Below are 13312 nucleotides of genomic sequence, written 5' to 3' on the forward strand. Positions count from 1 at the left end.
TATGGAATTTACAAGGTACCTCCCACTTTGGTTTCCAGGAGAAGGGAAGATATTTGAATCTAAGCTGTGGCCATGTTCATTCCGGAAGTGAATTCTGGACCTTAATACTTTTCATAGAGGATCCTCATGTAGCTCACTGACAGTCTGTTAATGAGGTATTCAGCATAATTAGAATCTCATTTTAGCACACATGGTGGAACAAACAGATTTGTCATAATTTTGTTTGTGAGCCATTGTATCTTAAACTTTCCAACATGAACTCCTGTTGCTACAATGAACAGAGGAGGAAATTAGTCATTGGTATATGGGTGGTTTGTTCTCTAAGCTACACGGACAGAGCTAGCAGAACTGAACCAATATTTTATGTAGTCATGGACAGCTCCCTTTTGCTTCCCTCAAGAACAGTTCCAAACCATGATCTCCTTGTAGACCTCCTACTCTCAATCACTCTTAACAGGAAAAATAGAAGTCCACAGATGCGAACCTCCCCAGTGTCTCTTTTTCTTATGTAGAAACTTATCTTCCATGGCAGTTGTCCCACCTTCCTTTGCTCACATCTGGGAAGAGATGCTCTTTCTCTGCAAAGCTATAGTCTCTTTTCCTAGGTACTACTTTTCATTTCTTTTATAACTTCTTAAATTTTGTCAGTTATCTTTGTCTCTTCTTGCTTCACTCACACATAAACTCAGTTCCTTCATCCCAAGACAACTAAACCAAACCCCAAACCCAAGAACATATGTATCTTATCCCTTTTGAAAGTTTCTGTTCCCCCCTTTTTCCTCAACAGCCCAAGTATAGCTTCTACATCAAGTCCTCGCTGTAACTGTCTGGTCCATTGGCAATGGCCTTGCCCTCCACAAGTCACAGAAACTACTGTTGCTAAATGGAAGTCACAGTGGTCCTAATAACAAAATCCAGTCACCTCACTCTTTTAAATCTTATGTACCAGCAGCCATTGTCTTGAATCCTAGAATGGGCAGTTTGGTTTTACTTGTCTGGTCTCCTCCATCCAAATGTTAAGTTTTACTCTTCCTCAGGGTTGTCATTTTTTTCCCTCACATATCAGAAGTCTTTGCTTTGTCATCCCCTTCTGAATCCAAATAATAAGAAAAAGAGACCCAGTTTAGAAGCATATTAGCACAATTTTTCTATTCGTGGCATGTACAAGTTCAAAATATCACAAGAAATCATCTAAGATCTTATTCCTTTCAAAATAAATTTGCCTCAGTTGGTGAATTTTACATATGAAGGTCATTACAAACAAGAAGTTTTGGGCAGAGGAGCAGAAAAAAAAATTAATATTTTTCAAAAAATTTTCACTTGTGTGGTTTGGGAGCAAGTAAACTGTTAATAGTTTACATTTAGGTGGTGGGTGTGGAGCATATTATTTGAATTTATAGAACATTTTGGCACTTTACAATTCAGTTCTGTTTTGGACAAGCTGGCTTCATCAATAACAAATTGGAACAAGTGCAGTACTGTTGCAGTAAGCACACTTGCAGCGAAAGATATATATATATATAACTCTGTGAGGGACTAAGTTTAGTTACTAACAATATTAAGCTGACTACTAGATTTGTAGCTATGCTACTTGTCTTAGAAGAAGCATTTGAGACCAAAAGGAGTTTTAAGTAACTTTATTTTCTAAAAATCCGTCCTGCAAATATGTTTTTTTCTCTACATGGTCACTAATTTAAAAGCGAATAGAAATAAAGACAAAGCTTATGTCGATACAGGTTAAGAGTCAGTCAAATTCAGCTCTTAAAGAGTTAAGGTCAACCAGGAGGAGTTCTGCACTTGGCCGCTGCAAAGCCCTGGCCCTCCAGCAGCATTGGATGATCTTCTCAAGTCTTTTCCCAGAGATGGAGTCAGTGAAGACAGCTGCTGACAGAGCCGGCCGGAGATTATAGGCCACCACGGCGTAGAGCACGTACTGCCGCTCCCCTGAGTAAGGCGCCTCCTTGGTAGCCATTTGCCAGAGAGTGATGGCAAAGGAGTAGATGTCAGCTTTGGGCGTTAGGGTCTCCCCTTTAAGGAGCTCTGGGGCTCGGTGGGTGTAGGTGCCCCCTAGGGGGTAAGGAGGGGTCTGGAAGCACAGCTGATCTTCCAGCTTCTCCGAGCAACCGAAGTCACCGATTTTGCAGACATCCTGCTCACTGATCAGAATGTTAGCCGGCTTCAGGTCCAAGTGTACAATGTTTTGCGAGTGAAGGAAAAGCAGGCCATTCACAATATCTAGGGAATACTTGAGACACTTTTCCAGATTTAATTGCTCTCCGGCACAGCAGTGAGGCTGCACATCCTCCTCGGGGCAGCTGGCGGCACCGTATATGGCTTGGTGTAAGGTGACATTGCCACCAAACTCCATGATTATGGTGCCTAGGCTGTTAAAGCCCGCAGGCGTGCGCGCGCTGGCAGCCACCACCCGCACGATGTTATCGTGGCGAAGCCTGGCGATGTTGAGCTCAGCCCAGAAACTGCGCTGGGACGCCAGTCGATTCTTGGTGCACTTGTTCACTAGCTTTATGGCCACCGGAACACCGTGGTAAGTGGCCTTGTACACCGAGCCAAACCCACCAGCTCCCAGCCTCTGCAGGAAGCACACCTGTTCCCAGTCGATGGAGCACCAGGCCAGCCGGCGTGGTAGCCGTGGTGCCCTGGGAGGAGTGCCACCCAGGGAGAGCTTTCCTGCCTTGCCTGGGAGCTCGGAAGGGCTGCTGCAGGGCCGCGAGTCCGCCGAGGGAGAAAACTCGCTGGGGAGGTAACTGCGCCGGGGAAGAGGCGAGGGCATCGCGCCTTCAAAGTGGACCCCAGAGTGGCTCAGGTAAGTGAAAAGAAAAAGGGCCGGTGAAAAGGGGAAGCATCAATCATTACTCCTTTGCTCCACCCAGCGTTTTTCTCCTCTTCCTTCATTTCCCCCAAATGAGCCACATCTGTGCTGTTACTCAGCAAGGGTTTTTATCAGATGGGGGGAAAGATCTGAATGAAGCACAACCCTCCTGTTTAGATGAAAATATTTCCCTTTAACACTTAAAGTGACTTCTTATAAAAACAAGCTCTCCGCTGAGAAGAGTTCGCCAGATAAATAGTACTGAGCTGCCCGTGGACTCACCGCCCCCCTTTTCCATGATTTCCTTCATTATAATAAAACCGGCTTTTTTTCCCAAGTGTCATCCCCTGAACATGATCAGTCCTCAGACTAAAGAGACACAATAGTGCAATGAAATTATTTCACACTTTGCAGGCTATAATGATTGTCAGTGTTATTCTCCAGCTGCATTAAATCACTTCCAGCAGTTATTGGCAGAAAGAGTTGAAATACGAACAGCTGACATTTGTTTAACTGATTACGGGGATAATTAGGTGTAACTTTCATATATGGATAAAAAACTGTAACTTTAAAGTAATCGATCCAAACACAATCACTGATACAGGCCAAAACATGCACCTCCTAAGTTCATCAGGGGAAAGGAAAATTCTCTGACACTCTATTCAGCTTATATAGTAAATTAGCAAGACTTCTTAGCAACATATCGACTTCCTAACAATCCTGTTCCATGGCAGTTTGGTCCACCCAGTAAGCTCACTCGCAGGAGAGATTCTAGACTTCACAGCAAAGGAATTACAGAAGTTTTGAAACAGAGTTGGGGGAGAAAAAAAGAACAGATTCGGATTCAGAGCTAGATCAGAGCTTCAAATAATAACAAAGATGAGAGAATCCTAGGAGAGGAAATATCTGCATAAAAATGGCACAGAATCACCACTGCCTATATATAATGTGGAAAACCAGATGTTGAAATTAAATCAGGGTCTTCCTTTCCAGCCCTGAGTTCCTCCTTTCTAGTTTTTATAACAACGAACTCCCCGACCTCCCACTAATTTTCATCCCATATCTTTGGGGAAAAGACCAATACTATTAACCTGTTGATTAAAAAAAAACATAGGAAAGTGTTAGGATCTACATCTTTAAAAAATCGAATGGTAAAGTTCTGTTCTGACTTAATTGTACTTAGAGCACATAAGTGATGTTTAACAACATTTTTATGATGATAGGTCTATGCTTCTGAGATATATTGGTTCTAAGAAGATATGTGAATAAACACAAGCCATTTACATAAACCATTTGAAGTCTGTTGAGCCCTAGGATAGGATTTCTGGTCTATACTACCTATCTGCCTTAGTATGTGATATTGTGTGTAATATTTAACCTGTTGGAGCCTCAGTTTTTTCACTTAAGAAATTAGGATAATAATTATTATGCTTTTTAAATTTTGGAATAAAAGTTGGGGAGACCTGTACAAATTAATAACAACAAAAGTCTAAAAAATATACATTATAAAGCATTTTAGTAGAAAGGCAGTTGAATCAAACTCAAAATATAAAAGGATGGCAGTGAAGAGAGTAAAATAAGAAAGTAATAAAATTATATTCGACCGTAAGTCTATGCTGCAAAATTTAATAGTCGTCACATAGTTAGCATTATAATTTAGATCTCTGAAACTGTTTTATATTAGGAGTGCTGTGAATGAGTATTAGTCAAATAATAGAGTGCCATAAACTTCTTGGCAAAATGATGTGACTTGTTATCATATCATCTTTATTTTTAAGATAAGAGCATAGACAATTCATTTTCCAAAGGTTGATTTTATTTCTTATATAAGATATAAGGTATTAATGAAAATGTGGTACTTTACATTCACAGGCCCCAAGTTCATTATATCCATCATCTCCAGTCTGCTCTAGAATATTTCATTGAATAACTATTTTAAAACAACCTCTGGGGCCAGATGGCCTGGGTTTCTTACTGTCCCTCCAGTTTCCTCATCTGCAAGATGAGGAAAATCTGTCTACCTCAGGACTGCTGTCAGGATTGACAGAATTCCAAATACTTAGATCAGGACCTGATAAATAATACCTAATTGCTAATTATTATTTATGAAACTCATTTTAAAAAGTGCATATGGATTCACGCCAGTAAGAAACAGATTTGTTGGTATTGGTTTAAAATGTACCCTGCCAGGGCTGAGGTAGTTCATTATAAGCTAAACCAATCTAAAGTTTGACGGTTTTTTCCAGCTTAAATTTTATTTGAGGTTAAAGATGTAAGAGCATATTGCCTTATTGTTATATACTAAAAATGCCGAGGGTTAACACTAATCTGATCAAATGCAATAACCTTGTCATCCCCAATAAAGGCAAAGAATAACATTTGTTGGTAACACGGTGCAAATGAAACAAAGGAAAGAAAGAGACTGGGTGCACCCGCTAAGGAGCAAAAGGCTCTCAAATTCTTAAAGGCTTTACATTTTCTGCTCTGATTGGCAGCATTTCTGTTAAGAGCTACTTCGGTGTCAGACAAACAACAGAATATTTATCACAAGCTGTGACAGCGGACAGCGGAATGGAAAGCACACTGAATTCGATTTCAGTCGGAGAGACTGAGGAGCACCGATTGCGATAGAGAATCTCGCCGCTCGCGCAAGGTTTCCCTTCCTAAAGGGCGTCAGCGCCGGTGTCCAGGCCGGGCGCTCCAGCTCCGGGGCAGCGCCTCCCCTCCCCGGCCCAGGACTCGGGAGGGCGCTCTACCCGCGCGGCTCGCGTGCAGGCAGCGGGAACGACGACGTCGGCGCCTCCCCTGCACGACGTACGGTCCCGAGGCCTCCCTGGCCCTGAACTCAGTGCGCAGCCCCTCAGGCACCGCAGCGCGGCTGCGTCGGCCGCGGGCCCGGCGCCCTCTGGGGTGCCGAGAAGCACGTGGACCAGGCCGTCACGCCCGAGGCGGCTCGCTGCCCAGGATCAAGTGTGCGCCCCGCTGCTGGCTTTCCCTGCCCTTTTGCGTACACAGAATTTCATCTTCATTTCAATTCAGAATCAGCACGTAATCTTCTGGGAGACATTTTTAAAAGGCCGTTAAACTCAAGGTCGTACTGACAACGCACACAGCCCCGCGGATGACGACCACGTCGGAACGGCCACGTCCAAATCTGCGCATGCGCGCCGAGTGACCACGGCTTCCCAGCGATCTCAGGTTACAACCCAATTTCAGAACGCTAAAATGTGAAGGAATCGGCGTATTGGAGTCGTTGCAGTGTTGTGTTGCTGTTTACAAGCATGAGTTAAGGTCGAAAATTCACTTTTGCTTTTTTTTTCAACTAAAAAACTAGTAAGTGGAGACATGTGCTTTGCTAAAAATACAGTCAAACTTGAAAAACTTTTTATTTTTTTTACTGAAGTGGGATAATCTATTGATATTATTCTCAAGTTTGAATGTTATGCTTAGCAGTGTATCATGGACTTGTTTCCGTGTCAGTACAGAAGCATCGAGAGCTATTTTGGTTTTTCTAAAATAATATGGTCAGAGGCGGATCCAGGTTTTGTGGGGCTTACAGCTTATACAAATAGAGGGACCCCTTTTAAGAAAAAGATTTAAAAGTTAGATATGGAAGTGAATATTTTTAGATGAGAAATCGCAACAAATTACACATTTTGGAAAGCTGACAACACAAATCATCGCAAAATTCAGAGAAATAACATAATATTATTAATGAATAGTACCAATACCCTGCACGCATATATATTGCTTTCCCTTGCATGGGGGGGGGGGAGGAGGATATACTTTTTTTTATTACTTCTTCATATGACAAGGATTCTGTCAAAATTTGATCTGAGGTAGAACTTCGATTAATATCAGCACAAGCAATTTTTTTACTATTATGGATTTATTTTATGGAAAATTAAATCGATCCAAAATTTGTAAGGATGTAGAGCACTTGGGAGAGGTTGCTTATATTTAATTCTATTCAATGTCAGTCAAACAGCACACCCCATAGAATAAGATGAGGTATTTAGTTTTGGTGATGAAGGCAAGTCAAAACAAACTGCCACTTCTCTAAAATATTTGGTTGGATATTTTATTTTTGCTGAAATATGTGGGTCTGTACCTCATTTCTCTATGAAAATTTGGTGTGACCTCCAGATTTTTACTATTAGTATTTGGCATTTCGTTAATACAAAGATTAAAGGATCTTCATTTGCACTGGGCATCATTCATTGCTTGGTTAGTACCATCCTGTGTGTTGGCCAAACTCAGATGTTGGAGAGAATTAGTTAATTTTATATTTATGTATATTTCCATTAATATACACAACTTGGGCCAGTAGTAGTATTTATCACCTCATATATATTTTTTGTTTGTAAAATTGCTTTCTTAAAACAGTATAAGAATACAAATGAAAATAAAGGAACACGTAGGGGTTATTTGACTATGATACAGCCTCTCATAACTTGGGCCAGTGGTAAAAGTTCATGGGCTTTATTTAGTATGTGCTAAGCTGTCACTAAGTTCTCCCTAATCTATCCTTGTATTAAATACTTACATATTTAGTGAATTAAACAGTGAATGTGATGAATCTCAAGGGTTTTTAAAAAATATTATTTATTTATTTATTAGCACGAGTGGGGTGAGGGGCTGAGAGAGAAGCAGACTCCCTGCTGAGCAGGGAGCCCAATGAGGGGCTTGATCCCAGGACACTGGGATCATGACCTGAGCCAGAGGCAGACGCTTAACCGTCTGAGCCACCCAGGTGCCCCTCAAAGTTTTTTTTTTAATAGTAGTTTGAATACTGTACATGGTTATATCTTAACTTAACATGACCAACCTAAACAAATTATTGAATTACACATTTTAAATTAGAGACACAGGCCATCACTCTAATAGGCCAAATTCTCTTATATGTTACAAGTATATAAAATCTGAAATACACACAGGTTCCTGCTTGCCAGACAGTAATGCTATGGATCACATGGATCATGTCCTTGGGTGGAAATCTGCACACACTACCTGCTGCTTCTGTCCATTCGCAGAGGTTGGTGGCACTTATCTGGGCCGATTACTTGGATTTTGTATTTTGACTCTATAAAATACATAATTATATTTTTACTTCTGTAATGTTTAATTTCTAACTTCTCTACCTTTTAACTTAACAGGATTTTAAGACCTTTGCAAATGCCTTTCAAACTGGTTTTAAAAATCATTGAGTTTAATGGTATCTTGCAATTTTTCTATATTCTTAAGAAAGACCATAAAATGCTATGGATATTTGAAATGGTATCTGATTGAAATTTGGTGATCTTGAATGTCTTTGTCCAATTTGCAGTCACAGCTTATGGGATCATTTTACTGGCACCCTCCCTTAAGCCAGAAAACACTTTTTAATTATGTATTTAACATTTACTAAATTCTATATTTTTCACTGATAAAGTAAATGAATCAAAATAACATCATATTTGAATAAAGGATTCAAAAGTAATACAGGCTATTCAGTTCACCACCTTATTCAGCTTTATGCTAATTTTTCTCTTGTATATCATTATGGACTCATGGCTTTTCAGAGATTCAGTGTAATCTAACCACCTGCAACATTCATTGTCTTTTATTGCTCAAATTGATGCACCCCTGGGAGTTACAACACTTGTGTTCTTTTGACACAATCCCATTAATCTGCATTATTTCTTGTCTACTGGTACAACAAATTGCCCCAGGCTTATAACCTACCCTACCCCAGACATGGAATCAGCCATTTCTCCAGGGTATACTGGAAAGATGGGAATAGAAATCATAATAGTGAATTTTACACATTAGGTTCATTCTCTTAGGCTGTTCTTCCCAGCTCATTTTAGCTGACAGAATTGGGAAACATACTTTTTTTTTTTAAAGCATGGGTTCATATTGATGTTTCTAATTCAGTTCTAACATTATAGTTTCTAATTAAAACATTTTGTTTTTATAATTTCCTTCCCCTTTCTCTTATACTTAAAATCTTGTTTACAAACAAAATTAATATAATTATTAATGTCTTCTGATAAAATTATTAAATAAAGTTTAAGATTTTTTTGCAGTTATTGATATTTCTAATTAAGTTCTAACATTATAGTTCCTAATTAAAACATTTTGATTTTAGGGGCACCTAGGTGGCTCAGTTGGTTAAGTGTCTGCCTTCGGCTCAGGTCGTGATCCCAGGGTCCTGGGATCAAGCCCCACATCAGGCTCCCTGCTCAGCGGGGAGCCTGCTTCTCCCCCTCCCTCCTGCTTGTGCACTCTCTCTCTCTCTCTCCAATAAATAAATAAATAAATAATCTTTAAAAAAATAAAACATGTTGATAATTTCCTTACCCTTTCTCTTATGCTTAAAATCCTGATTCCAAACAAAATTAATACAATTACTAATGTTGTCTTACAAAATTATCAAATAAAGTTTAAGATTTTTTTTTGCAGTTATTTTTATCCTTATACTTAATGCCACTAAGGATGTGTAGCCCAATTATTTTCTGGTAGAGTCATTCATAATAATTCATTCTGAGTCTTTGTAATTACATGTATCACATACATATATCATATGTGATTAGTATGATTTAGTTTGTTTCAGTTCTGTGAGGTTATCAGCAATTTTCTTAGAAGGTGGTGGCTTTCAGCCAAGACATTTTCTTCTTATGTGATATTCAAATCCTGGAGGATGGTAGAAACCAATTATCAGCCTACCTTAAGAGATGAGAAGTAAAGGGCAAATCAAGCAAATGAATTTCCCAAATTATGTATGAAAGTTTCATTTAGCTACTGGCTGGTCTTTATGAAATGACCAAATGTAATAGATGCATCTGATTCATATGCACAAGTTCTGGTTGGGCAGCCTAATTCTGTCTTCTGTTTAATTTCTGGCAATATTAGAACCTACATATTTTCATACATCCCATTAATATTTAATTTAGTAAATATGAGATGATATTAAAACCTTTAAAATTTATTATTCTTTTTTAGCTCCCTTATCTAATAGGTAACATTTTTCTACCAATTTAATAATACCACATTATACCTAAATTTACAATGTATCAAATCCAGGTGATTCTCTAAGTTTTATCCCAGTCCAGTACCAAAATCTTTAATTTTCCTCCAGGAAGATTTTAACAAGGTTCATAGTATCTTAGAATTCTGTGTTAAGAAAGGAGGCTGAGTTAGTCCTGCTCTTCTGAGGAACAGCTAGCAAGACAGGATTAGCCACACAAGAGACTTACTAAGGGAACATCTCTGAGGGAAAATGAGGAGGGAGCTGGGGGCAGCTGGAGAGCTGTCCGCTTGTGATGTGAAGGACAGAGGGAGAAAAGGAAGGTGGGGTGCAAGAGTTTTAGCCAATAGTGTAGTCCCTGTAGCATAGTCCTAAGAAGGTTCAATATGACGGATGAGGAGTCCTCAAGTCAAAGTTGTCCATTAGAGGAAGCTCATGTCTCCTGGAAAGGGGCTGGCTTTTGTGTCCGTGGGGCACAGAGCCACTGGCTGGGAGCAGTGCTGGGAAGCCTGGCTTCATTCAGTACAGACATCATGGTGGATTTTGGAATAAGTACAGCTTACTCTGGGTACATTGGCCAGTAATACTTTCTGCATTTAGGGATCTGAGAGACACATGTTCATGGCCACCACAGATAAAATATAAGCTTTAAAGATTTTGTCCGAGAGCCTCTCTACTTGGGTCAAAATTCTGATGTCACATTGAACATAATAATTACTATCCTAATTTTTAATTACAGTGTAGAATTCCAGTTTTAAGAAGCCTTTGCATAAGTCATATTACTTTTTTGAGGTTAAGACCATGCTTTTTAAAAAAATAGATGTATTTGCTTAAAACCCATTCTTATTTTAGCTTTATACGAATACATACATACTTATACACATTCAACCAAAGGAGTAAACACAAAGTTGTATATATAATCGAAGCAACAGAACTCTTAGAAGTTTCCAAGCAGACCATTTGATAATTACAGCACCCCAAGTGCTTTTTGGAAGTAAGGATTTTTTTAAATTGGTACAAAGAGAATTGTTTTATGTGTGTGTCTGGATAGATAGGTTGTATATAAGACTTTAAGTAGTTCTCCTTTTTTTAATTAAAAAATTGCCTTACTCGATGCCTCTTATTAGACTAAGACTTGTAAAATATAAGACTTAAATCTATGTCTATATAAAATATGTAATGTATTTTCTTAATGACTCTTGTTAGACTAAGACTTTTTTCATTTGAAATACAAACAATTCATTTCTAACCTGGCCTTCTGCAGTCTGGACTTACCTGAGGAGAGATTTATGTCATTTTCATCTGGTCTCAAGTACTCAAATGTTCTACCTTTAATGGACAAAAAAATGTTCTAATTATTTCTAAAGTATGCCTCCTTGCCAGCTTGAGGATTTCAGTGCTAATGCTTTAAGGCTTGATCTTCCATGAAATTAAAAAGCACCTTATAGTGAAGTTCCTGGTATCCCTGGCTCACATCTTTGGAAACGGAACATCAGGAAACTTGTTGGAACTCCACACAAGATGATTTTGAAAGATTCTGGAGGAGGAAGAACCCATTATTAGAAGGTTTTCAGCTGTTGTTGAGATGGGAGGCTGGGGTATAGTCTCAGTGGGTCATACTTGGGCAGGCAATGGAAAAAGAACCCCCTAGAGGGCTTCCCCTCAGTTTTTCTCTCAACATCTTTATTTTTATTTTTTTATTGTTAGGTTAATCCCCATACATTACATCATTAGTTTTAGATGTAGTGTTCCATGATTCATTGTTTTTGCGTAACACCCAGTGCTCCATGCAGAACGTGCCCTCCTCAATACCCACCACCAGGCTAACCCATCCTCCCACCCCCCTCCCCTCTAGAACCCTCAGTTTGTTTTTCAGAGTCCATCATCTCTCATGGTTCGTCTACCCCTCTGATTTCCCCCGCTTCATTCTTCCCCTCCCGCTACCTTCTTCTTCTTCTCTTTTTTTTTTTCTTAACATATATTGCATTATTTGTTTCAGAGGTACAGACCTGAGATTCAACAGTCTTCCACAATTCACAGCGCTTACCAGAGCACATACCCTCCCCAGTGTCTATCACCCAGTCACCCCATCCCTCCCACCCCACCCCCCACTCCAGCAACCCTCAGTTTGTTTCCTGAGATTAAGAATTCCTCATATCAGTGAGGTCATATGATACATGTCTTTCTCTGTTTGACTTATTTCTCTCAGCATAATACCCTCCAGTTCCATCCACGTCGTTGCAAATGGCAAGATCTCATTCCTTTTGATGGCTGCATAATATTCCATTGTATATATACCACATCTTCTTTTTCCATTTCTCTCAACATCTTTAAAGAGGTTTTGGCTGCTTTCTTGTCAACTTGTGTCAGATCCTCATCTCTTCTTCCATGCAGACCATGAATCATTCTGGTTGGCATGGAGATTACCTGGTTTTCCTTCAGATGTTTCAAGATATCATAGTCCCAGAATTTGTAAAGGAGAAATTGAAATTTGGGGTCATCTTTACTACACCTATTGCAGAGTTTACAGATCATGCACTGTGATGGTCTAGTACTGAGGAAAGCTGGACATGCCTTCCTGACATTTAGACGTGGTGGTAGCCATGCTTTGTCAATCTAGCCTAGGGAAGAAAGGAGGACATTAAATCCTTGTATTTGCTGTTACAGGAAAGATACAAGGTGTGTGTGTCTGTGTGTGTGTGTTTGAGAAATAGAGGCTGGGCAAAAAGATTTAATTTATGATTCCTACCTGAAACTAGAGGTTGCTAAAATCAGTTGAGTACTGGAGTCCAAATATGGCGACCCAGGATAGCAAAGGGCAAGTGAAGAGGGGAAGACAAGGGGGCTTATAAACATCACGTGAATGATTCTGCAGCTTCCTTTGCTGAGGTGAGGTTCCCTGTTGCAACAGATTCTGCCAACCATGCCAAATTCTTACAGAGATAAAAATCATGGTCTCAAACTTTAAATTGACTCTGTCACTTACAACTAATCTGTACACAGAAGGAAGAAATAGAAAAGCATACACATATCAATAGTTTAACCCCCTGGTTGTCTTTGAATCCTTAAGTTTTGTTTGCTCTTTTAATCATTTTTTATGGAACTCATTTAGCAACATCAGCAACCCATTTACCTAGGCAACTTGAGAATATCTCTGAGAATTGTGTGTGTGTGTGCACGGGCATGCAAGGGTCTCCTGTGAAACAGTGAGGTGTGTGGAAAAGGGTACCCATGTCATATGGGAGCTTCAGGTGCTCCTGGGAGGAATGAATAGAATCTTTGATCCCCTGGAGCGTGAACTCAGGATACCAGTGAACACTTGTGAAATATATAGCCCCTTATGCACAGAAACATGATTTAGGCTTTTGTACTTAATAAATTACTACTATATAATTTTTAACTATGTCCATAGACCTATTAACTGGTTGATTTGGGGTTCATAGATCCCAATTATTATTGACACACTTGAAAGA

At 39.6% G+C, this 13312-nt stretch overlaps 1 protein-coding gene across 1 annotated transcript; it reads right to left on the reverse strand.

The window, feature by feature from the left end:
* Positions 1–1638: 1638 nt before the first annotated feature.
* Positions 1639–2810, reverse strand: MOS (MOS proto-oncogene, serine/threonine kinase). Its single transcript, XM_035011181.1, has one exon. It carries the CDS (start codon positions 2789–2791, stop codon positions 1745–1747), a length of 1047 nt encoding a protein of 348 aa, XP_034867072.1. The 5' UTR covers positions 2792–2810; the 3' UTR covers positions 1639–1744.
* Positions 2811–13312: the final 10502 nt, after the last annotated feature.

The sequence above is a fragment of the Mirounga leonina genome, unplaced genomic scaffold, assembly GCF_011800145.1.
Source record: "Mirounga leonina isolate KUSES-001 unplaced genomic scaffold, KU_Mleo_1.0 Mir_165, whole genome shotgun sequence".
NCBI lineage: Eukaryota > Metazoa > Chordata > Mammalia > Carnivora > Phocidae > Mirounga > Mirounga leonina.